Source organism: Macrotis lagotis, chromosome 5 (genome assembly GCF_037893015.1).
Source record: "Macrotis lagotis isolate mMagLag1 chromosome 5, bilby.v1.9.chrom.fasta, whole genome shotgun sequence".
In the NCBI taxonomy this organism is placed as follows: domain Eukaryota; kingdom Metazoa; phylum Chordata; class Mammalia; order Peramelemorphia; family Peramelidae; genus Macrotis; species Macrotis lagotis.
Window position 1 is genome coordinate 9,072,734 of NC_133662.1, and position 24,846 is coordinate 9,097,579.

Below are 24,846 nucleotides of genomic sequence, written 5' to 3' on the forward strand. Positions count from 1 at the left end.
AGCCAACGCGGGCCCCCCTAGCTCGGGCGGCCTATTTTCGAACCAATCAGTGCCGGACGAGGTGAGAGGGCCTTACCCCTCCCTCGGGCAGCACACAAGCTTCTCCCGAGGAGGCCGGGCCCCCGGGGGGTGCTACTGCGCCCAGTGCCCGCGCGCCATCCGGCCGCAGTTTGCCCGGGCTGGTGGAAATCAGTGCCGCGGCGGGCGAGCGGCCCCGAGCGGCGCGGGGCGGGGACTCCGGGCACAGGCGCGCGCCCAGCATCTTCTCCGCACAGTCCCGGGGCCCGAATTCCGCGCGCCTCCGAGGCCCGGCCCCCTCCCGCAACCGTTCCCCATTGGATCGCCCTCGTTTTATCTTCCAGGTTCTATTGGGTGATGATCGAGACAGGAGCAAAAAAAGACCCGACGCGACCGCCCTCTTCGCTTCCCGATTGGCTACTGCATTTTCCCGGGTTCCAGGGAGAGGAGGAGGAGTTCTGTGGGGAGGCGGGACTTGTAAGGGCGCGGGGATCGGTCGAACCCCTGGATTGGTCAACGACATGGACGCCACGGCGCTTGCGCGTAACCACTCATCCTTCTTCCCCATTCTGGATGGATGACGTGGACTCCGGTTGGAGAACCCGCCAGTTAGCCCGCCCTGCGCAGGCGCAGTCAGTCCTGGGCGGGGGGCGGGGCACATTGTGGCGAAGGGAGGGGAGGTGGGGCCGCTGGGGGAGGGAGCGCGAGGGGGCGTCCGTTGAGGGTGGGAAGGGACGCCGAAGGGCCGGGGGGCAGCTGGGGAACGGGGCAGGGCCCAGAAAGTGGGGCGGGCCGGGAGCCTGGGGACGGGGACTCGGAGATCCAGGGGAAGGGGCACAGGAGACAGGAGCCGGGAGCTTGACCGGGAGAGGCTCGGGGACAGCGGCAGAGCTGCGGGCCGGGGGGACCAGCGGGAAGGGCAGGCGGGCGGCGACGGGATCGGGCGGGCAGGGCGGGCCTCAAGACCGGGAACACGGCGGGTGCCGGAGGGGGCGGGCCGGAGGGACAACGCAGAGAAAAGGGCAGAGTATCAGAGTGGGATGAGAGACAAATCCCCAGCGCAGGGCTAGACATGAGCCAAGGACTGTTAGACTTCCTGCTGACCCAGGACGATGGTGCCCAAAGTTGCTAAGCTGTTAAAGGTAACGGGATCTCTGCATCTCACAGACTTCTGGTGCCAAGCAGTGTGCCTACTCTTTGATGGGGAGGGGAAATCCATTTCCCCAGGGCCGCGTTGAGCAAACAATCCAGTGGAATTACCCCCCCAGCTCCTTAAATCCATTTGTTCACCCTTCAAATCACAGAAATAGGGGAAATGGAGCAAAAAAGGGGAGGGAAAAGCACTGCCCAGAAACCTGTGAATGCCACAACCTTAACCTGAGATCTTGCCTCCTTAGAAAGTTAATTTTGGGGCGGCTAGGTGGTGCAGTGGATAGAGCACCGGCCCTGGCGTCCTGAGTACCTGAGTTCAAATCTGGCCTCAGACACTTAATAATTCCCTAGCTGTGTGGCCTTGAAAGCCACTTAACCCCATTTGCCCAGCAAAAACCTAAAAAAATAAAAAAATTATTTTTTATCATGATTTATTCTGGAGTTGATCAAAACTTGGTGGAGTCAATCACTGATTATTTCATACATATTCTAGTTTGTCACTTTAAAAAGTGGGGAGTAGGAAAAAATGACAGACCCCTTTAAATTATCTAAGGAATTGGATAGATTATCATAGGATCATTTCCTATCATAGGATCATTCCCAGGGATTGGTTAGAAGCTTGAAAAATGAGTTGGACCTTGAGATGTTTCTCTCATTCCACAGGAAAGAATGGATGGCCGGAGAAGAAACCTGGAACCCCCATCCACTTTTGGGATTCTCCAGTCTTCAGGTAAAACAGACAGGGCTGGGCTATGAATTGGAGATTGTACACCCTGTTCCTATACTTTGAATACTGACCCCTTCTCTTTTTACTCAGGTGTCGGTAGACTCATGCCTCCATCTCATTTCCAAACACAGCCCCTTTCAGGCATGTCCAGGATCACCTCTGATCTACCACTCTTGCCCCTAGTCCTGACTTCACCTCACTGTGGTCATGATAAAAATGATCATAGATGGGAACATCATAGACTACAGATTTTGAGAGAACAAGATGGAGCAGGTGATAGTGAGGATTCCAAAAGAAGGACTAGGTAGGGAACCAGTTATCCTAACTTCTGCCTATAATTCTTCTCCACCTTTTACTGTGATTCCTTTTTAAAAATATGTTATTTTTATAAAGTTTTATTTATGCCTTTTTCTTGTATATTCAATTAATTTTAAATATACCCTTCTTTCTTACTCAGCAAACCTTCCCTTATTACAGAGATAGGAAAAAACCAAACAAAACAGTTCTGAGTTCCTGTTTTCTACTTTTGTGTATGAAATATTATTTGATCTTTTTTTGGTATTTTTTCTTATGTGTGAGTCCTGACTCTTCTAAATTGTACCTTAATGTCTTTAAAAAAAATTATTGGCTTTACAGTAGAGTTACATGAAGTTCTGTCTTACATCCTGTCCACTTAGGGTTGCTTCTGAGTTCTCAAAGGATTTTGTGATAAGGCTTTCATGGATTCTAAAACAATATTATGATGAGATTAGAGCAGTTTCTCAACAGGGACCACGTCTTAATTTTTATTGCCTCAGAGGGCTTAGAATTTTTTATAAAAGTAAACCCTAAATAAATTAACTATCCCCTATACTCTCCACATTAAAGCAAGAGGATCCATTTCCTTTGCCCCATCTCAGGATAGATCTCAGGCTCATTCTCTCAGATCAGAACACATCTTGATTATCCCTTCCCTTTTCTCCCTCAAGGAGAACTCTTAGATTCATGTCTTCTATCCAGGAGCCATATATCCTTGCACTCGTTCTCTGTATCATTTATGAAGCATACTTAAGAGGTTGAAACTATGCATTATGTATACCTTTTCCTTCTCCACTAGATTAAGAATCTTGATGGCATAAATTATAGCATTTTTTTATCTCTAGCATCTAGTCCTATACATAAAAGATTCTAACTAAATATCTATGGAGGATGATCTCTTCAGTGTAAACCACAGAATCCTTCCTGACTTCTACTTTCCCCAAAGGTCCCCTTGTCCCTTTCTCATCCCTGCATATTAGATCAGAGAAGTTCTCTTAACTACTTAGATATTAACAGAGGCCCATATGTCCTTCCCTTTCTCATATAAGAGTAAAGAGCTCATATCTCTTCTGTAAATTTCCCCAAAGGACCCTGGACTATGTGGGGCCACAAGACTTGAATTCCCAAACTGAGTTGATCTCTCAGCAACTGGAAGAGGTGAGGAGACTTGAGATGGAGAGCCAGGCCTTGCGGTTGACTTCAGTCCATCAGAAGGCTCAATTGGCAGCCCAGGCTGAGGAGCTGGAAGTCCTGGGTCAGGCAGAGCAGGCTATGCGGGTTGAAGTAGAGGACCTTCGAGCTGCCTTGGCTGGGGCAGAGGTCATTCGGCAGAAACTGGAAGAAGGAAACAAACGAGAGCAGGAAGAGACTCAGAAGCTGCACAAGGAACAGGTGAATGAATAAGGAAATATTCGAGGCTAGTTGGAATTTATCTCCATTCCACATCATAGGAAATTAATATGAGATAATCACCTTAGGAAAGATCATCTGGTATTAGATTAGGATACTAATCTACTTGATCAGGAAGATGTTGACAGCTCCAGATTGAAGAAGAGTCTGAAGGAAGCAAACTGGGGCAATTAGGACGGGGTATTATACATTCATCCTCCTTGTTCTCTCTCCCCAGGAGAGATTCAGATATCCTGCTTCTTGCCCATTCACTTCTTAGGCTTCAGGTATTCTGCCCATTTTCCTTTTGGAACCTAACCATTTGTTGGCCCCAAACATTTTCTGCTGTCTAAAATGCCACATGGGGCTTGTAGTGTGGATTTTATGTGGCCTCCTATGGGTTTACTAAGTGCTTTAGTAAACTGAAGCCAAGCTACTGCAGAGTTCTCACTAAAATGGCAAATCAAAATATATTAATAAAAACTTTGAATGTAAGGTTGAACAGCCCTGGCCTTCCCATTTCAATTCATCCTATTAATCATAATTTTCTTAGGTTAAAATGAAATGACAAATTTAGTTTTATAAATGAAGTTTTATTCTCTAGGATCTTACCAAAAAGCCATGAGTGGATGGCATCCTTAGGAATGCCAACACTTCAGTAGATGAATAATCAATATTTATAGGATTTAAACAAAGAACCTTGGGGTGGCTAGGTGGCGAAGTGGATAAAGCACCGGCCTTGGAGTCAGGAGTACCTGGGTTCCAATCCGACCTCAGACACTTAATAATTACCTAGCTGTGTGGCCTTGGGCAAGTCACTTAACCCCATTGCCTTGAAAAATCTAAAAATAAAACAAAAAAAAAAGAACCTTAAACATTTTGGCCACTAACTAATCAGGTCTCACATCTTCCATATATATGTCACAGATCTTAACTTCTGTATCTTGTTTTACATAGTCTGTTCCATTGTACAAAATAGATAAGAATTAGGATAGAAGGAAGATCATTGTATCCTATTCTGGGGACAAAGATTTTTTTCCACTAAAATCAGTATTTTTTAGCTCATTGTCTTTCCACAACTATAAAAACTCAAATTTATGAGTCTTCATATCAGTAAGAAGAAATAGGTTAATGAAACAGAGACAGTGTCCCTCTTTAGAACTCTATTGATAAGGACACAATTCCTGACTAGAACAAAGGTCAGCATCCAGATCTACATTCCAGACTTGCAGACCTCAACTAGGGATTTATAGACCAATTTTAAATCAGAAATATTAATTCCAAATTAAATTCCAAAATCCAAATTAGATTAGACATTCTTTCTCGCTGTTGTTCTAGTAATATTCCTTAGCCAGCTGTACATTGATTAAGTCATCCTTTTGGTAAAAATCCTTCATCAAGTCCCTATTGTCCAAATAAAGTCAAAACTCCTTAGGTTGACTTTCAAGACCGTCCAAAATCTGGTCCTCCTCCAGGGTCTTATGTCAAATTACCTTCTTCCATATATACTGTATATATTTCAGCTAAATTAGATTGTGTCAGAGAAGTGTAAACTTTTTAAGTGCTATGAATAGTGTGAGGAGACTCAGTAAAGTTGTGCATTTGAGGGGTTTTGTTGGTTGGAGCAAGAGACATTTAATCTAGTTTTTAAAGAATGGGTAGGAGCTGCTATGAATATTTTAGAACATGTGGAACTTTTCCCATTTTTATGATTACTTCTGGATATAGGTCTAGAACTGGAATTGCTGATCAAAGGGTATGATCAGTTTTATTGCTCTTTGAGCATAGTTCCATATTGTTCTTCCAGAATAGTTGCATCAGTTCATAACTCCACCAATAATGTATCACTACAGGGACAATATCTTAATCTAAATTTTGCATCTGCACCAATACCTATCACGATAAATATAGTAGACATTTAATACATTGTATTAGTTAAAGGAAGAGAGTGGGGAAAATAGAAGTAAGGACCCAGAAAGAGAAGGGAGATAATGAAGGGAAAAGAAGTAGGCCACTGGGAAGGAGTTTGAGGAATTGGGAACTTGTAGAGGATAGATGAAAAATTTCTTCCTACTTAGCCCCTGCTCTGTATCTGCCCCTCTTGAGATCTCCCACATGACTGCAGCTCACCAGGAAGCTCTTGCTACTCTGACCAACAAGGCCTATGAGTTGGAGGAGAAACTGAAGACCATGGAATCCAAGAGGGAAGAAGAGACCAAGGAGTTGGCTGTTGTACAGAGGGAAGCTAAAATGCTAAAGGAGGAACTAAGGTGAGGAGGGTCAATATAAGGAGACAGCAGCTGTGTGGGAAGAGCAGGTTTCTGGGATCTTTCACTGATAGTCTTTACCTTCTCACTCATACCCACCAATCTTAGTAAAGCCCATGCAGAGCTCAAGACCCAGGTGGCCCTTGTTGAGCAACTTAGGAGATATGTAGGGGATCAGATCCCACCAGAGAGCAAGAACCAGGCGTGGGAGCTGGAGCGCAAGCAGCTTTTGGAGACTGTGCAGGTGAGAGATTGGAGGAATGGTTTTTATCCTTGAGACTGGAGATAGGGATATGGGTTGGGAGTTTGGAGGTGAATACAGAGTTACTTTTGGAGGAGATGAATATACAAAGCTTCTGGGGGAGAACAGAATCTCCTTCCCCCTTGGCAGAGCTTGCAAGGTGAACGGGATGCCCTGTGTATCACTTTGGAGTTGCTAGAGGTCCGAGTGCAGAGTCTTCAGGACATCCTTGCCTTACAGGAAGAGGAGCTGGGTCAAAAGGTGAGCCTGGCTTTCTTCACAGAATTGAAATATTTTGATTCCAAGAGTCCCTCCTGGGACATAGACTTCCTCCAGCTTCCTCTCCTTACTCTTTTCTGGGTTCCTTTTTACTTTGTGGATTTTTGTTCTTATCTTGATCTTTTTGTTATATAAGATAAGTTAGAGCAATAAGGAGTATTTACCTTAATTCCATGGAAGCCCTGACATCATGTTTTTTCCCTACCTTGAAGTTCCAGCCGACAGACCCCCTGGAGTCTGAGTCAACCAAAAAGGCTCAGGTCTTACTGAGCCTTTGGAGGGAAAAAGTGTTTGCCTTGATGGTGCAGTTGAAAGTCCAGGAACTGGAACATAATCAACATACCCAGAAGTTGAAAGGAAAGGTAACATCTCTTTGCTTTTTTTTCCAATTACATGTAAAGATATTTTTCAATATTGACTTTTTGTAAAATTTTGCATTCCACATTTTTCTTCCCACTTCCTTGACAGCAAATATTCTGATATAGGTTATATAGTCCTACTTTCCCTGGTAACATGTCTTAACACACACACACACACACACACACACACACACACTTTCTCTCATTCCCTCCCCACCCCACACACTTTATAGTGGAAGTGAAATTTGTCAAAAGGAAAAGATGAAGTAAAACAAAGGAGGTGATATATTTCACACTGGAGGCAGAGTTGAGATTGTTGCTGTGGGGATTTTTGGGGTAACCAAGGGTTACTGAAAGACAAAGGAATTCATGTGCTCTCAGAGATTTTAAAACTGCTCAGTATTTTATTACAAAGTAAACAGGTTAAAACTTCTTCCTCCTGAAGGGTCAACAAGCACTGTAGGACAAAGTGAATTACAAAAGGCTAGACCTGGTTGCTTGGTAGACAGAGAGTGGGAGATAGAGGTAGGGATAAAGACAGGGAGAGCTAACTAGGCCAGAGAAGAGAGAGGACCAGCAGAGCAGAGGTCCAGCCCAGGTTTATAGCCTTGCCCCTTTTCTGGGCTCTGAGGGCAAAAGGGGAAATCCCTCCTCCTTATAGGATAGAAACCAGGTAGAAGATTGGAAGCTGAGGGTGGGGGTTGGAAATGATGAGACAGTAAACAAATTTTACATTAAAATATGAAATGATAGGAGTCAATTTATATCGCAAGAGCAAAGAGCCTTCCACACCCTTAACAAGATTCCCAGATTTCACAGCATTAAAAATTAAACTTGAATTATCTGCATCAAGATGAAGGAGTTGAACTAGCATATAGCTGAGCTTCCTGCCATAAAATTTCTCCAAATAGACACAGAAAATGTACTAGACCAAATTCTGATGGGGAAATCCAGAAAATCACAAGTTGTTATTTGATCTGCTCAGGTCATTTTCATTAGGATACAAGAGAGGTCTGCTAGGGATATTCTATGTATGGTACACTCCAAAGCCCAGGGAGAGATTGTGGTTCCAGGAAAGAGGAGGTCCTAGATCCATACCAGGGCACTGGACAGAGACAGGTAGGAGCTTGATAGCATTGTTGCCCATTACCCAGTTTTGGGTTGGAGATCTAAACAGATTGAGGAGACCTTTGCCCTGGGAGGATGTTCCCAGGTAGAAAGGAAGAAGTTTAGCAGCAAGTAGCAAAGGTATGACTTATGCTAGGAGCAGTGCTATTTCTCACTTGAATAACCAGGGTAGGAATTACAGACTTAAGAGGAGTCTAAGGGGCCACTAGGTGGCGTAGTGGATAAAGCACTGGCCTTGGAGTCAGGAGTACCTGGGTTCAAATCCAGTCTCAGACACTTAATAATTACCTAGCTGTGTGGCCTTGGGCAAGCTACTTAACCCCATTTGCCTTGCAAAAAAAAAAAAGAGGAGTCTGTTGATTTTTGTCTATCTAAACCTGTAGAGTTCTCTAGTTGACTGATAGGAGCTGTTGCTCAGACCCAGTCCTAGGTCAAGAACTTGCAGAATTCAGACTAGGGGAGAAGCAATTAGACTTTACCCTGGAATAGATCCTGTTGAAAGTGCTGAAAGCTTGCAAGTCCATGGTTTATCCCTGAATAATATAATACTCAGTACCTGAAGAAAGCAACAGCAGGACCCAGCCCCTGCTTTCCTCCTGGAAGTGTCATAGAACCCAACTCCAACATGAAGTATGAAGTTACAAAGAATGAGAAAACAAAAAAAGAATCCCATCATAAAGAGCTATTATTGTGGCAGGGAATCTCAAGACAAAAACCTAGAAAAAAGAGAATGATTCAAAAAAATCCATAAGCAGAATTTCAGAACAAAACATCCTTGGGCACAAAGTCAGCTAGAATTGCTAGAAGAGATAAGACTAGAGTTTTTGTTTGTTTGTTTTAGTTTTTGCAAGGCAATGGGGTTAAGTGGCTTGCCCAAGGCCACACAATGTTTTTTAAACTTAAAAGAGTTTATATATGTAAAATGAGAATGCTTGAGGAAAGAAAGAATTGGGGGGAAAAAAACTCCAAACTAGCTGCTTGGCACAAGACACCTTTGTTCAAGCAACAGACTCCTTGAAAATTAGAATGTACCAATGACTCCTTGAGTTAGCAAGAAATATTAAAGTGAAAATACTGAAAACATATTAGAAGGCATCATATAATAACTAAAATAGAAAACAGATCCAGGAGAAAACTGAGAATCATTGAAGTCTGATCGCCATAACCAAAAAAGGGGCCTAGATATCATATAATTAAAAAAATCTTAACTTCCCAGCTCTTTTAAAACCATAGGAAAAAAACTACAAACCCTAAAATGAAAATTCTCCAGAATATCATAGCCAAAAACCGAAGCTTCCATGTCAAGTGCCAAGGATCATAGATGTAGGATTTATTAGCCAACACCTTAAAAGAGTAGAGAACTTGGAGTATAATATTCCAGAAGGAACAGGATATGATGGGCTTGCAGCCTAGAATAACTCAGTAAATCTGAGTATAATACTCCAGGGGGAAAAAAAGGAATCTTGAATAAAATAGATTTCCAACCATTCTTGATGAAAAGACCAGAACTATGTAGCAACTTTTGAAGTTCAAACACATGAGTTAAGAAAAACACAGAAAAATTGAGCAAGCAATTATAAAAAAAATAAGGATAAACTAACATTCAATTCAAATGATATGTCTTCTTTCTGAACCCTGTTATGAGAGGATATAGGATAGTAATTAGTCTGTGAGTGCCCATGTCTTGATGACCTTAAAAGGATAAAGGAAAGAGGGAAAGAAGAATGGAAGGAATGGACAGAGAAGGGGGGGGGGGGGGGGGGGGGGGGATGGGAAGGAAATGGAAAGTTGGGGAATATTAGTTCATATAATCAGGGTGTAGTAAGTAGACTTCTCTGTAAATGAAGGAGCAGCTACCTCTTATGAAATAGTTGAAGGAAGAATACACCCAAGAAGGAAGTTTAGGTTCCATCCTTTTTGCTCACCATATAATTGAGGGAAAGAGAAATGGGAGGAATTAGAGTAGATTAAGGGAGGGATTAATTTTAAGCAAAACATGGAATAATGTTTTGACCTCAATTTTAGAAAAAGACCACTACATCAGGGAGGTGATACCATAACAAGCACGTGAATTGAATTTGAGTGAGGAGGTGCTATGCTAAATCATTAGCCTCACTTTCTCTTCCAGAGCTTTTTGAGTCCAGTGGCCAGATATAAATCAGGATGACTGGAGGTAGCCCTGGATGTGAGTTAAGTGATTTGCCCAAAGTTATACAGCCAGTAAGAGTCAAATGTCTGAAACTCCTATTGCATGTAGTTGGAAAAACATAGCTCTTTTTGAGATGGCAAAGAATGGTTATCTGTGGAGGTGCCCATGAATTGTGGAATGGATAAATAAATTGTGGCATATAAATGTGATAGAAATCATGAAGTGTAGATAATTTCAAAGAAGCCTTCTGTGAAGGTTTGTGTGAACTGATGCAGAATAAAATAAACTGAACTAGGAGAGCAATTTATACAAAGATAGTACTGTGATAATGGCAAATAATTCTGAAAGAATTAGAAACTTTTAGCATAATAACTGACCATGATTCCAAAGAACTAATGATGAAATGTATTGCCTAATTCTTGCTAGAGATGAAAAGCTCAGTGCAGAATGAAAATAAATTTTTTTTTTAATATAACCAGTGTGGGAATTTGTTTTGATTCACTGTACATTTTGTAATAGGTTCTGTTTTTCTTTAATTCTTAGTTGGTGAGGTGAGAAGATAAGGCAGATTTTATTTGATAGTTTTGACTATATTTTATAATTTGAATTAAAATTTTTCTTTCTTCCTCCCTTTCTTCCCCTCAAGACAGCAAACAATCTGATAAAAGTTATACATGTAACCATACATCATTTTGTGCAAGAAGAATCAGTACAAAAGGAAAAAAGCACAAAAAAAAAAAACCCCGAAGAGAAAATAATATGCTTTAATCTGCTTTCAGACTCCAGAGTTCTTTCTCTGGATGTGGATAGCATTTTTCATCATCAGTCTTTTGGATCATTGTATTTGCTAAGAAGAACTAAGTCTCTTAGAGTTCATCATTACATAATGTTGCTGTTACTATGTGCAATGTTTTCCTGGTTCTGCATCAGTTCATGTTAGTCTTTCAAGTTTTTCTGAAATCCACCTTCTCATCATTTTTTATAATATAGTGGTATCCCATTACATTCATATACCACAACTTGTTCAGCCATTTTCCAATTGATGAGTATTCCCTCCATTTCCAGTTCTTTGCCACCACAGAAACAGCTGCTGTAAATATTTTTGTATATGTGGGTCCTTTTCTCTGTTTTATGATCCCTTTTTATGATCTCTTTAGAATACAGACTTGATATTGCTGGGTCAAAGGGTACACACAGTTTGTCCTTTAGGCATAGTTCCAAATTGCTATGCAGAATGGATGTCACAATATTTTTTAAGTTCATTTATTCCTATCCTTGGAAAAAAATCATCAAGTATAAATAGCTAACATATATATATATGTGTGTATGTGTATATGTGTGTGTATGTGTGTGTGTATACACACATACACACACATATACACACACACATATAGCTCTTCAGGCTTTGCAGAATACTTTTAAATATTCTCACATTGAATCTACTCAACAACACTATAAAGTAGGGACTATTATTTTCTCAATTTTACAGTTGAGGAAACTGAAGTTGAGATCTGCCCAGGGCCACCCAGCCAATGAAACTGAGGCAGGGAGAATGCAGATTTTTTACTGATTGAAAAAAAATTTATTAAAGATGTTAGGGACTTTGGGATATTCCTTGGCTTTGAGATCTTCTTAAGGGGAACTACACAATGGAATTTACTTTGGGTAAGAGTTAGTCTAGATCAATTATTCTCAAATTTTTTTTATCTCACTTAAAATTTTTTGAGGATTACAAAGAGCTTTTGTTTAGTTGGATAGTATCTAGCACTATTAACCTTATTAGAAATTAAAACATTTTAGTACTATTATTAAAATAATTTTGACTTCTATCACCCCTTAGAAGAGTTTTGAGGACCACTGAACTAGATGAGTCATTGTTTTCAACAATTCATCATTATAGAGTACTTTAAAGTCTACAGATTGCTTTCTGAGATGACCTTTGAGTTCCTTTTAACTTTTCAGTTCTATTGTACCTTTTCTGGAGCAAACTTGGACTGGTTGGCACAAACCTATTGTTAAATTTTTAGGGCCAGCACTTTACATGAAAGGGCCTGGTTTGTTATTTTATTGTCTTGACTTAAGAAAGTGATGGAGTATTTTTTTTTTCTTTTAGATTTTGCAAGGCAATGGGGTTAAGTGGCTTGCCCAAGGCCACACAGCCAGGTAATTATTAAGCGTCTGAGTTCGGATTTGAACTCAGGTACTCCTGACTCCAGAGCTGGTGCTCTGTCCACTGCGCCACCTAGCTGTGCCCCAGTGATGGACTATTAATGTTAATAGTGTAGATTAAAATTAAAAGTGTATCATGTGGGGGCAGCTACGTGGCGTTGTGGACAGAGCACCGGCTCTGGAGTCAGGAGTACCTGAGTTCAAATCCGGCCTCAGACACTTAATAATTACCTGGCTGTGTGGCCTTGGGCAAGCCACTTAACCCCATTGCCTTGAAAAAAAGTGTATCATGCAAAAAAAATGAGTATATACACATACACACACATATTAGCTCATTTTCTGTACCTTGAATTAAACACATTACCTACCTCTTTGTCTTTTCACTTGCTGTTTCTGATATGTGAAATATTTTTTTCACTTCTCATCTACACCACCTACACCTTCCATATTCAGTTCAAATCTCACCTCTTTCCAATGGCCTGCCCTCCATTTCCCATTCACTACATCCCCAGTAGTTAGTGCTTGACACACAGTAAGGGCTTAATAAATGCTTGTTACTGATTGAAAGGACAAGTCCTTGAAAGAGACTCTTTACTATGTAAGGGCTGGAAACCACATCTTAACTTCAATTTTGTAGTCTTTCCAAGGCCTAGCACGGGTGTTCTTCCACACAGTAGCTAAGTACTGAACAATTTATAGACTTTTCATACAATGTAGTATCCCAAATATCAGAATAAAAAAATTGAAGTTTTTTAAAAGAAGAAAAAATATTTAGTTAAACATTGAGAAGTAACACTTATTATCAGTCATATTCAAATTTTATATAAAACTAGCTCTTCAGAGAGTTGGGTAGTGGAGTAGGGTAGGGGAATTTGGCCTATATTTGGACCATTAGCATATATTTTCTAGAAGGTAACCCTAAATTGGTCCCCATTTCCCTCAATAACCTAAATATTCTCCTGTCAGGAGCCCTGGTGATATTCTAGTCCTTTGTCTCTACTTGTCATTTTCCTTAGAGATCCAGGAACTTAACACTCAATTTCTTCTCTATCCCAGGTGGCAGAACTTGAAGGAGAGGTGGCATCCTGGGGCCAGGAGTCAGCCATATTACATCGATCTATACAGGACAAAGCTGCTGAAGTGGAATTAGAAAAAGTTAACAGCAAGGTAGGTACATGAGAGGAGGAGGCATGAACTGAGACAGTGTGGCCTCTGGTCAGATCCCTTATCCCATTTCTATCCTTTCCAGGTGCTGCAGGGGGAGTTGACTCGAGCCCAGGATGCTAGGCTCTGGCAGCAGCAGCAAACAAAAATAGCTGAGGACCAAATGAAACTTGTGGCCAATGCTGTGAGCAGGTATTCTAGATTGTGGGGGGAAGCAAGGTGGGATTTGGAGCTTATTTTTTTGTATTCTTTGTAGAGGGGTTTTGGGTGACAAGGAGCCAGAAGGCAAGGGGATTTTGAAAGGGAGGAAAGGGAATATTTCTGGGGTAGTTTGTGTAGTTGATGTTCTCTTGTCCCTTCAGTTCTCATAACTGGCTACAGGATCAGGTAGCAAAGGTGGAGGAAGCTGTAGCTCAGCTACCTAGCCTCAACAACCGAATTGGCTATGCTTCTCGACAGGTCCGTATGATTCAAGGTAGGAAGAACATTCTATTCAGGATCCCAATTTCCTGTTTAATAATTTAGGAGAATTCCCTCCTCACTTATGTTTTAGGTTCCATGCCTTCCATGTATCCTCTCATAAATCTAGTGATCTCTTCTTTCCATTTTCTGTCTTTGTCTTTTCCCCCCCTTTTTTTTTTCCAGTAACCCTGGTCTGTTCTTTCTCTACCTCCCATTTTTTTTTAAGGTCTTATGGCTCGGAAATTAGCACTTGTACTGCTGCATCAAGAACAAAGGTAGGATCGAAAGGCAAAGAACCCCTGGTCCTGGGAGGTAATCCAAGTCGGGGAGAGTGGAATTTCAGGGGTGAGATACTTGTAGACCTGAAGAGTTAGAGGGGAAGGGTCTGTGTTTGAGGGTCAGGTGCCTAACTTCTTCCTACTTGAACTAGTTTCTCTGTCCAAATCCTACAGCCCCCCATCTCCACTATCTGAAGAACTAGAACACGAATTGCAGCAGTTAAGAGAAGAAAGGAATCGCTTAGATGAAGAGCTACAACTGAGTGCCCGCCTCATCCAACAGGAAGTGGGCCGAGCTCGGGAACAAGGTAGATATGACCCTTGCATGCCTGGGTTCCCTCTGAAGGTACAGAAAACTGTAAGAGAATAAGATATTTATGTACTATGCAAGGAGAATGGGGGATACTGATGGTAGGGAAGAACCAAAGATCCAGATTCTAATACAACAGTGTGACAATATTATCTGGTACTCAGGGGAGGCAGAGCGAATTCAACTCAGTGAGGAGGCCCGGCACTTGGAGCAGGAGCTGCAAAAAACCCAGGAGTCTTTGGCCAAGGTTGGGATTCAGCTACAGGCAGCTCGTCTGAGCCAGATGGAGAGTACAGAAGAGGCTGCCTGCCTTCGGCGGGAGCTAACCCAGCAGCAAGAGATCTATGGGAGAGGTATGAGGGAAAATTAATTCTGAATGAATGGAGTAGAGGAGTAGTTCATTCTTCAGTGCCATACCTATCTCATGGATTCTGATCCTGAGGGTAAGGGGTTCACAGGGACAGACACTAAGGTAGAATGGGACACAGATCTCCTTCCCTCCCTAGACTTACAGGAGAAGGTGGCTGAAGTGGAGTCAAGACTTCGAGAACAGCTTTCAGAGATGGAGAAAAGACTGAATGAAGCCCGGAGAGAACATGCTAAAGCTGGTGTGCTTGGGGATATAACCCTGGGATGGGAAAATAGCATTACACAGTTTTCTTGTTCCTCTGAGTCACAGATATTTAGATGAATAAAATTTCAGAAGTAGAAGGAACCTATAAAGATACAATATCTCTTTATTTTGTAAATGAAATCTAGATAAGTTAAGTGACATGCCCAGAGTTACATAGATGTTAGCTGAAAATCAGCAACTAGAACTCTTGTCTCCCAATTCCTTGTTCAGGAAGTTTGTTGACCATAATACCATTGGATCATTTCTTAAATAACTTCCTTCAATCCCCCAGTGGTCTCCCTGCGCCAGGCCCAACACCAAGCAGCTCGAGACAAGGAACGTAGCCAGGAGCTGGGACGTCTGCAAGAAGCGGCCCAGAGGGAAGAAGGATTCCGGTTGAAGCAGAGGCTTCAAGAGCTGGAACAGGACAAAAACCTCATGTTGGTATGGATTTACCTGTAACCATGAGTTACAATTTTTCTCTTTCATAATTAGAGGACAAAGGAAATTGGAATTATTCCTGTCCTAAGAAGAAATGGAGGAACTATCAGGAGTGGAGAAACACTCTAACCTTTTTCTTCCTAGGCCACCCTAAAGCAAGAGGGTCTGCTTTCCCGTTACAAACAACAACGATTGTTTGCTATTCTTCCTCCCCCATCAGTGGAACCTGACTCTGGAGCCTCTGAAACTCTATGCCATACCAAACAACTTTTGAAAGGTAAAATTCAGAGGGAGTTTGGGATCTACTCTATCAATATTTCTCTATATTTTTCTTTTCTTATGTATCCACACCAGGCCCTCCTCTCACTACTCATTTCACATCAAATGTAAAAGCTTTCTCATGTAATAATCCTTTTGTGGATTTCTTTTCAGGATCCTATATTTCTGCATTGCTGGAGGATTTGCAGGAAATGAGTGAGGCTATCACTCGAGAAGAAGAGGGAGACAATGGAAGGTGCTCAATTGTAGGATCCTCCTCTTACCAGTTGTAAGCTGGTAAAGGGGAACAGACAGGTGGAAAAGGTAGCAAGTATGGTCACCTACTGACTTTAATCTCTGAGCTGCCTTGATGTCTGAATTTTCTTACACTAAATAAAGGAGGTTTTAGTATGATCCATAAGTTTGGAAATAATTGTATCTAAGGATTTAAATATGTCTTCCCAGCAGTTCTCTTTGCCCCAAATGCTTCCTTCCCCCTTGTAGCTCACTCCTAAAAATCAGAGATTTTTCCTTATCCCCCTTTCCTTAGTTGGATCTGGATAATATTTTGAGAAGCAACATTTTTTTTTCTTATAAATTAAAGATTTTTTTCAATTAAAATCAACCTTAAAAATATTAAAACTTGGGGGTGGCTAGGTGGCACAGTGGATAAAGCACCGGCCCTGGAGTCAGGAGTACCTGGGTTCAAATCTGGTCTCAGATACTTAATTACCTAGCTGGGCAAGCCACTTAACCCCATTTGCCTTGCAAAAAAACCAAAAACAAACAAAATATTAAACAAAGTATTAGACAGACAAAGTATTAGACAAAGTATTAGACAGACAAAGTATTAGACAGACAAAGTATTAAAAGTTTCTATCCCTTTCTTCACCTTATAAAAAAACCAAATATGTTAAGTACAACAAATTTATTGAATTGTCCAAATCTAAAAATATGTATGGTCTTAGTTTACACTCTTCAGTTCATCACCTCTCTGTTAGGAGATAGGTGGAATGTTTCATCATGAGTCCCCTGGAATTGTACTTGGTTGTTGCCCTTCAAAGTTGTTGGTCTTTACAATATTGCCATTGTTTAAGTTGCTCTCTTTGAATGACTGCATCAATTCATATAATTGAGAAACTACACCTTAAAAAAATGGTTTGGGAAAGAAAAGCTTTCATCACTGGAAGAAGCAATTGAATAAGAAACCCTGAAAGATTGAGATCCAGAAAGGATGACTAAGAGCAGAAGTGCCAGGGAATAAAAGAACAATAAAGGAGACTGATGAAGGAAAAGGAGTAGTATTGAAGAATCTGAGAAGAGGAAAAGGGGACAAAGAAGATTGACTTCGTGCTTCTGCTGAATAATCTTTTTGGCTTTGCTATAAAAAGAGGAATTAGAGTTTCTTGCTATTTCCTTGTTTTGAGTCATTCCAAAAATGCTTTAGGTTCTTCCTTGTTTTGTTTTTATGTGAAGTTTGTACTCCTAACTAGGAGTCTGAGCTTTTGAATTCCTGAAGATGGGTAGGAACAAAGATGGTCCTTGAGAAGATCAGGGACTACTGGAAGATGTTGGTAACCTGGGAAAAGAGTTTAGAGATGGTGACTAGATAGTGTCCTGCTGTGACCCTTGTATTCAAAGGGCATGTGACACTTTCTCTTCACTCGTTCCTCTGCCCCTTGGAAACCCAGGTGTCATTCATGCTAAACCCTCTGTAATTAGCCTGCTTCCCAAACATGATTTGCATCCTGTCTGTGACTCCTGACTGAGGTGTAGGGCATCAAAAATGGGAGGCCCAAGTATGAGTCTAGAGAGGGAGGAGTGTGGATTTGGAAGCTATTTGGATAGTGGAAGGCAGGGTCAAAGATTCTAGGTGCCTAGATTGCCAACTTTCCTGGTTCTCCAGAACAGCAACCAGGACTATAGGACCCTGACACTGGCTATTGCACAGAAGATAAAAATTCCCTGATTTCCTCTTTCCTTCCCAACAAGTCTATCCAGTTATGTCCTTGCCCTTTTGCTGCCACCATTTGAGTCATTAGGGTTTTCCCTTCTCAGAGTTTGGACTCCTCCTCTTTCTTTTTTCCCCCTATAAAATCAGTTCCTAGGCACTACAGACTCAATCTGCCCCTCTTCTTGGGGCCCAGAAAAGACTGCTTCACTATGCTGAATTGGAAGCTACTGGGAATTATGGTTCTTTGTGTCCTTGCAAGAGGTGAGCAAAAGAAACAGGGGAAGGAGAATGGAATGAGGTAGGAGAATAACTTGTTGATCTGAGGGGTGGGGGAAGAAAAATGAAAAAAGTTGACAGGGGTGCAGGTATTTGGGGGGCATCCAAGGTTTATTTTGATCAAAAATATAAAATAGAATGAAAATTATTTCAGGCTATTTATAGGTTTCAAGTAAATTTGAGGATAAACCATCTTTGGGATACAAGTCATGCTGTGAACTTGAAGGATTTCTTCTGTTTAGGGATCTGACTTGGTGTGAAAGTTGATGGATCAGAATTGAGGTGGAAGTTGGTGTTGTAGTGAATATTTAGGTAAATTTTCTCCATTTTCCCTGTTAAATTCCTACTTATCCTTTACAACTCATTCCACTTTCATGTTCCTTCTCAGGTCTCTAATTCTCATCTTAGACTTTTCATAGCATGTTGTTTTGAAACTTTGATATAATTCTCATTTCTTCTAGACTATAAGCCCCATGAGGCAGAGATAAATGTGTATCTTTGTATCTACTTTGAATCTTTCCCCCAGTGCCTAGCAAAGCGTTCTCTATATTTTTTAGATATTTAATAAATATTCAAATGAATGGACAAAAGGCATTTGAGAGGTTTGAATGATTTTAGATTTTGATGATAACCACTTAGGAAAATAGATAAGTTTAAGAGTATGTTTTATGGGGTAGATAGAGCACCAGCCCTGGAGTCAGGAGTACCTGAGTTCAAATCTGGCCTCAGACATATAATTGCCTGTGACCTTGGGCAAGTCACTTAACTCCATTGCAAAAACAAAAAAGTATGTGTTCAATTTGTTTTGTTGGCCATTTGAATTTGACCTTAGTTTGAGGTACTGATCAACTTAAAGCTTGGACCCTTTTAAGGCTCAGTATAGTAGTCATTTCAAGTTCATTTAAAAATTCAGCTTAGGGGTCATGGCAATTTAGGAGTTTCTAGGTTTTTAATTTTCAGAATTAATGACAAATTGTTATTCATAGCATTTGTGGAGAAGGTATCATGTATTCTAGAGACTTGACCCCACTATATTTTCTCTCCTTTACAGGCATCACAGGCAGCAATGAACATTCTTTACCACTGGCCCTGGAGACCCCTGAAGAAGAGGGTACACCAACATGGCCACAGGGCCCCCCAATCCCTGGTGACCCCTGGCCAGGGATACCCCCTGTTTTTGAAGATCCCCCACCTCCAGGCCCTAGTCTTACTTGGAAAGATCTGCCTGAAAGTGGAGTCTGGCCCCCTGAACCCCCTAGAACAACTACTCCCCAACCTCCACATCCTGATGATCCCTGGCCTGCTGGACCCCAGCCCCCTGAGAATCCCTGGCCCCCTGGCCCTGAAGTAGATGTGGATTCTCAGGATGAGTCAGAGGAATACAGATAATTTGGTGTTCTCAATCCCCTTCTCTCATGCACATAAGGCCTGATTCATCTAATGCATCTTATTCCCCTAAATAGTAATCTTTCCATACCTCAATATCTTCCTTTATCTTTGCCTCACTATTCTCCCAAAAATTGACCCTTTTCCTCCATCTTTACCTTAATTCCTTTTGGTAATGCCCAGAGCTTATCCATACTTCACATTCTGTTCTTCTTACACAAATTCTTCCAGAATCTCCACAACTGGAATGGCACTGAGCTGTGTTTTCTGCCACCATTTGGTGGCCATGACAGAGATGAAGATTGACAAAATAAGAACTTAACATGAAATGGAAAAATAAAACCACATTACTAGTCCTTGTGTATCCATATATTCTATTCTTACTGGTCCTTGAATGAAATTGCTAAGTATTTCTATTTACTTCCCAGTTACCCAGAGTGGGGAACCAGAAGGAAGAAAGGAGAAAGAAATCTAAGCCACAGTTTAAAAATGTCTTGATCTTCTTTTCCTCCTTATAGTCCATACTACCTTCAGATACCTGGATATCTGGTTTCTTAGTCCTCTATCTCTGGAACTCAAGAAATGTCGATTGAAACTACTTGGAAACCCAGAGAACTAGAAAATCCAGTTTCTGTGACAGCTAGTACATGTCTTGAGCGGGGATTTGAACTTGTTCCCTAACAAAACCAGTGCTTTCCCACTAGAGTACAGAGCCTGAAAGAAATGGAAAATCCATGGTATTCTTTGAGCTGGTTTGAATTTATTCAGCATTTCTATACATGTAGAGTATGAACAGGTTTATGCCAGAGAATTACAGGGGAGATAAAAAAAGATGGCTTGTCTTCAAGGTGACAGATCCAGTTTTACATGCCTACTGCTTCTGTTGTTTAGGGGAAACCCCTGAATATTTTCAGTTTGTTTCCATGTAGGTTGAATGAAACCACTACATGGTTTTTTTTTTTCCACTGTTGGAGAAAAAATAGTTGCATGACTTTAGATCACATAACTGGTAGAACTGGGACTAGAAACAAAGCATTCTGAGTTGACAGGATCATAAAATGTGAGTTCTAGTCTCCTCAATACATGACTTGCCTTTTAATTTTTAAGAGGAATTTTTTTAAGCAAAGAAATTTTGAATCCAGTGTTCAACAAAGTGCCTGACATTTGATAGGTACTTGTTCTGTCATTTTTCAATTTTGTCTGATTCTTCATGACCCCATTTGGGGTTTTCTAGGCAGAAATACTGGTTCCTTTGGTTCATTTTACAAATGAGGAAACTGAGGCAAACAGAGTGAAGTGACTTGCCCAGGGTCACATGACTAGGAAGTGTCTGAAGTTAGATTTGAACTCAGGAAGATGAATTTTCCTGATTCCAGGCCCAGTGAGTGCTCTAGCCACTGTACAACCCAACTGCTCAGTAGGTGCTTAATGTTTATTGACTGACTTGAGCAATACCAAGGTTTATGTAGAAAGCAAATGTAATTTTCTTAGATTGTAACTAATATGGTTATAGTTTTTACATAGTTCTTTAGCATCTGTAAAAGTGCTTTATATTTTCCATATTTGACTCTCCCAGTTCTAAGAGGTATCCTCATTTTACAGGTGAGGAAACTGAAGTAGACAGAGGTCAAGTGACTTGTTTAACATCACATGGTTCATATCTGAAACTGAATTTGAACTCTGGCCTAGCACTCTGTACATGGTACTACCTAGTCACCCTTCCCTAAAATGGAACTAAAAAACCGATAATAAAATTATATTACAAGGGTAAAAGGAAAGTAGGAAAAAGGAAATTCAGATTGGTTAATCAGGTCCAAGGAAAACTAGAAGATGCAGTCAAAGAAAATATCAAGGAAAGAAGAGTGGCCCACAGAGGCAGGAGAGGTCTAAAAGGCTGAGGAAAGAGAGCATTTTTAATTTGGTCAAAGAATCATCTTTAGCTAGCAATGAAAGTCATGGAGCAATGAAGACAGAACACAGATTTTAGGTCTTCGGTTTTTGCAAACAAGTGGCAATGATTTTGAACACTATACTTGGTTTCTAGATGCAGTTCTGCTAGTTATGTGACTTGGGGCAAATTATTTCCTCTCTCCAGTTTTCAATTTCTGGTGCAACAGTGGGTTGTTTACAGAATTTGTACAGCCATTCATTAGCCACTTTTTTTTTTAAAGGTTTTTGCAAGGCAAATGGGGTTAAGTGGCTTGCCCAAGGCCACACAGCTAGGTAATTGTCTGAGAACCCATCTCCTGACTCCAGGGCTGGTGCTTTATCCACTGCGCCACCTAGCCGCCCCCATTAGCCACTTTTAGTCAACCAAATGCAAGGTCTGGGGTTTAACAAAGTCGATCTAACTCAGGCATTTGTAGTGGGGCATAATGAGGTATCTTAATTGGCTGCTAAGCAGGAAGAGCTGTCTTACTGGATATATAAGTTACCAGTCTGACTTTTTTTTTTCCCAGGGCTATAAAGTATGTGGTTGTTTCGGTTACGTCCTAGAATATCTACTGAAAGAAGAGATGATTTCTCTGTCCCCCACTCAGTCTTTCAGGGGATCTCCAGAGGCCATGACTACCTCTGCCTGTTTTGTGTTTGCTTTTCCCAGTTTTTAGGCAAATGAGTATCCTGGAGATATGTCCTAGAATGGCAGTGAACTTGTGAATTCTGAAAGATCCTGGAACACCAGTGTTGGGGAACTCTCTCCTTTAATTTAATTCAATCCAACAGACATAAGCACCTACTCTTGTCAGTGGCAGGGTTAAAGTAATGAGAATCAAAAACTGAGTCAGCAAGCATGGTGATGAGATTTCAGGTGACCAGCTTATCTTGGGTGAGGCATATTGTTCCTTGTAGGGGAAACCAAGCAGAGAGCTGCTAATGGAAAATTGGGAGTATATCTGCTTCGAGAGATGTGCACCCATTAGGAAGATTCTGATGACTGAGTCAAAGATAAGTAGCTAAACTGAAAACAAAAGACTTTTATTACTGTTTTAGATTCCTGGGATACAGATTTGGTTTTTATACTCTTTCAAGCCCACTTAGGGTACACAGCAAATCAGTTAACATTCTGCAGCAATTTAGGATAGAAAAGTAAAGCATTTCACAAGAGGAAAAGGGTAGATCAGTTAAGGAAGAAAAGAGGAGTATTTGGAATAGTAGGATTTGTTACGAATAAGAAAAAATTCCCTATTTAAGAATAAGAGATGTGGGGAAGACTACAATTTTACAATTTTGAAAGGAGTCCTAGACAACTCTAGAATCTTTTGTCCAAGGAGAATAAGTAGTTGATAAAACAGTGAATAAGACTATTTGCTTTACTGTGTCCTTGCATAGTTTGTAATTTTTTTCAGGTTTTTGCAAGGCAATTGGGGTTAAGTAGCTTGCCCAAGGCCACACAGCTAGGTAATGATTAAGTGTCTGAGATGGATTTGAACGCAGGTACTCCTGACTCCAGGGCCGGTGCTCTATCCACTGTGCCGCCTAGCCACCCCTGTTTTTTTTTTTAGGAAAGATTTTATTTATTTTGAGTTTTACAATTATCCCCCCATTCTTGTTTCCCTCCCCCCAGCTCCCACAGAAGGTATTCTGTTAAGTCTTTGCATTGTTTCCATGGTATACATTGATCTCAGTTGAATGTGATGAGAGAGAAATCATATCCTTAAGGAAAAAAAAATAAAGTATGAGATAGCAAAATTTTTCATATGACTATGGATTGCTTTGATCTCCTCATCTGTAAATTGCCTTTTGTCAATTGGGGACTGGCTTTTGTTTTTTAAATTTGACTCAGTCTTTCTGTGTTAGGGACCAGATCATATTCTCCTCAGATCTCTCCTCATATTCTCCTAGGTCTCTCCGAGTTAGGATCTTTTTCTTCTAGAAATTTCTCTATGGACCCTTCTTTTCTCTGACCTTTCTTCATTTTCCTAAGATCTTATGTTGACAAGGGGCTGCTTCACAGAGGTTTGGTGTTGAGATCCCTAGAGGCTTTACTCACTAGGTTTAGTAACTTCAAGTGGGCTGGCCAGTAGGCTGTGTTGGTTGCTTTCTCTGGAGTGTCTGTGACCTTAATTTGAGGCCCTCTCCTTTAGCCTGGAGGGGGTGAATGAAGCTGTAGAGTATTTTTATCTTTGTCCAATTGTGGGTTTTGCCCTAGGGCAAGATAATTGTTTTCCCTACTCACAGCTGAGGGAGGTCTGTTGCTCTTAGCCTGGGGCAGAGGTGGGTTGTAATTGTGTTTGTTCTGGGAAGAGGCTTCAGCTGAAATGAAGGTATGGCTCCAGTTCTCCAGCAGTGGAACTCACCTTCCAGCTCTGCAGGCAAGCTTCAGACTGTCAGTGCCTCAACTAATGCCTCTACTCTTTAGTTGGCCTGAGCCCCTATGGCCAATCAGGCTCGTCCCACTTTTAGGCTTCCAGGCTCTAGTCTGCCCCACTGATCAGGCTAGTCAAGCTCTCTGACTCTTGCCCAACCTGCCAATCAAGCTAGTGGAGCTCTCAGGCTCTGACCCTGTCCTGTGCTCCCGTAAGAGTCTGCCCTCTGGGCCCCGCTCACCCACAATCCTGGAGGACAAACCTTGAGGTAGATCTTCTAGTTTCTCTTTCTGGGTTTTGTAGATCAGCAGATTTCTTTTAAGAGGTTTGTTTCATATTATATATGAGGGAAGATCAGGAGACTAGCACTGTGTCTGTCTTCTCTCTGCCATCTTGTCAGTATTGTGTCTACCAGGAAGTTTTGATAACTGCTGATTTATAATATAGTTTTTAGATCTGGTAGAGCTAAGCCACCTTCCTTTACATTTTTTTTCCCATCAGTTCCCTTGCTATTCTTGCCCTTTTGTTGCTCCAGTTGAATTTTGTTACTATTTTTCCTAGCTTAGTAAAGTAGTTATTTGGTAGTTTGATTGGTATGGCACTGAATAAGTAATTTAATTTGGATAGAATTGTCATTTTTATTATATTAGCTCAATCTAACCATGAGCATTTGACATTTTCCCAGTTATTTAAATCTGACTCTATTTGGGTGAGGAGAGCTTTATAATTATATTCATACAGTTTCTGGGTTTGCTTGGGAGGTAGATTCCCAGGTACTTAATGTTGTCTACAGTTATTTTAAATGGAATTCCTCTTTCTATCTCTTGTTCTTGGGCTTTGTTGTTCATATATAGAAATGCTGGTGATTTATGTGGTCTTATTTTAAATCCTGCTACTTTGCCGACTGTGTTAATTGTTTCAAGGAGTTTTTTAGATGATATTTTGAGTTCTCTAGGTTTTACCATCATATCATCTGCAAAGAGTGAAAGTTTTGCTTCCTCATTGCCAATTCTGATTCCTTCATTTTCTTTTGCTTTTCTTACTGCTACTGCTAGCATTTCTAATACTATATATTATAAGTGAAAACAAACTGAAAGTTAAATTTTTTGTTGCAAGGCAGTGGGGTTAAGTGGCTTGCCCAAGGCCACAGAGCTAGGTAATTATTAAGTGTCTGAGACCAGATTTGAACTCAGGTACTCCTGACTCCAGGGTCAGTGCTCTA

At 41.1% G+C, this 24,846-nt stretch overlaps 1 protein-coding gene across 5 annotated transcripts; it reads left to right on the plus strand.

Annotated features, from left to right (window-relative positions):
* The first annotated feature begins 609 nt into the window (after nt 1-609).
* Nucleotides 610-19,097, plus strand: CCHCR1 (coiled-coil alpha-helical rod protein 1). 5 transcript variants are annotated; one of them, XR_012478504.1, is made up of 21 exons: nt 970-1,160; nt 1,834-1,900; nt 1,988-2,201; nt 3,283-3,586; nt 5,690-5,853; nt 5,959-6,094; nt 6,242-6,352; nt 6,583-6,732; nt 13,232-13,342; nt 13,425-13,531; nt 13,702-13,814; nt 14,028-14,076; nt 14,254-14,387; nt 14,554-14,742; nt 14,896-14,997; nt 15,295-15,446; nt 15,588-15,720; nt 15,876-15,957; nt 17,803-17,916; nt 18,086-18,243; nt 18,983-19,069. XR_012478504.1 is itself a non-coding variant. In XM_074236738.1 (19 exons), exons 1-19 carry the CDS (start codon nt 1,131-1,133, stop codon nt 18,999-19,001), a joined length of 2,367 nt encoding a protein of 788 aa, XP_074092839.1. In that variant the 5' UTR covers nt 970-1,130; the 3' UTR covers nt 19,002-19,097. The 5 variants fall into 5 exon arrangements, 3 of the variants coding, with proteins under 3 accessions (XP_074092840.1, XP_074092839.1, XP_074092838.1); XR_012478505.1 differs by having other exon boundaries at nt 18,174-18,243; XM_074236738.1 differs by lacking the exons at nt 17,803-17,916; nt 18,086-18,243 and having other exon boundaries at nt 18,983-19,097.
* Nucleotides 19,098-24,846: the final 5,749 nt, after the last annotated feature.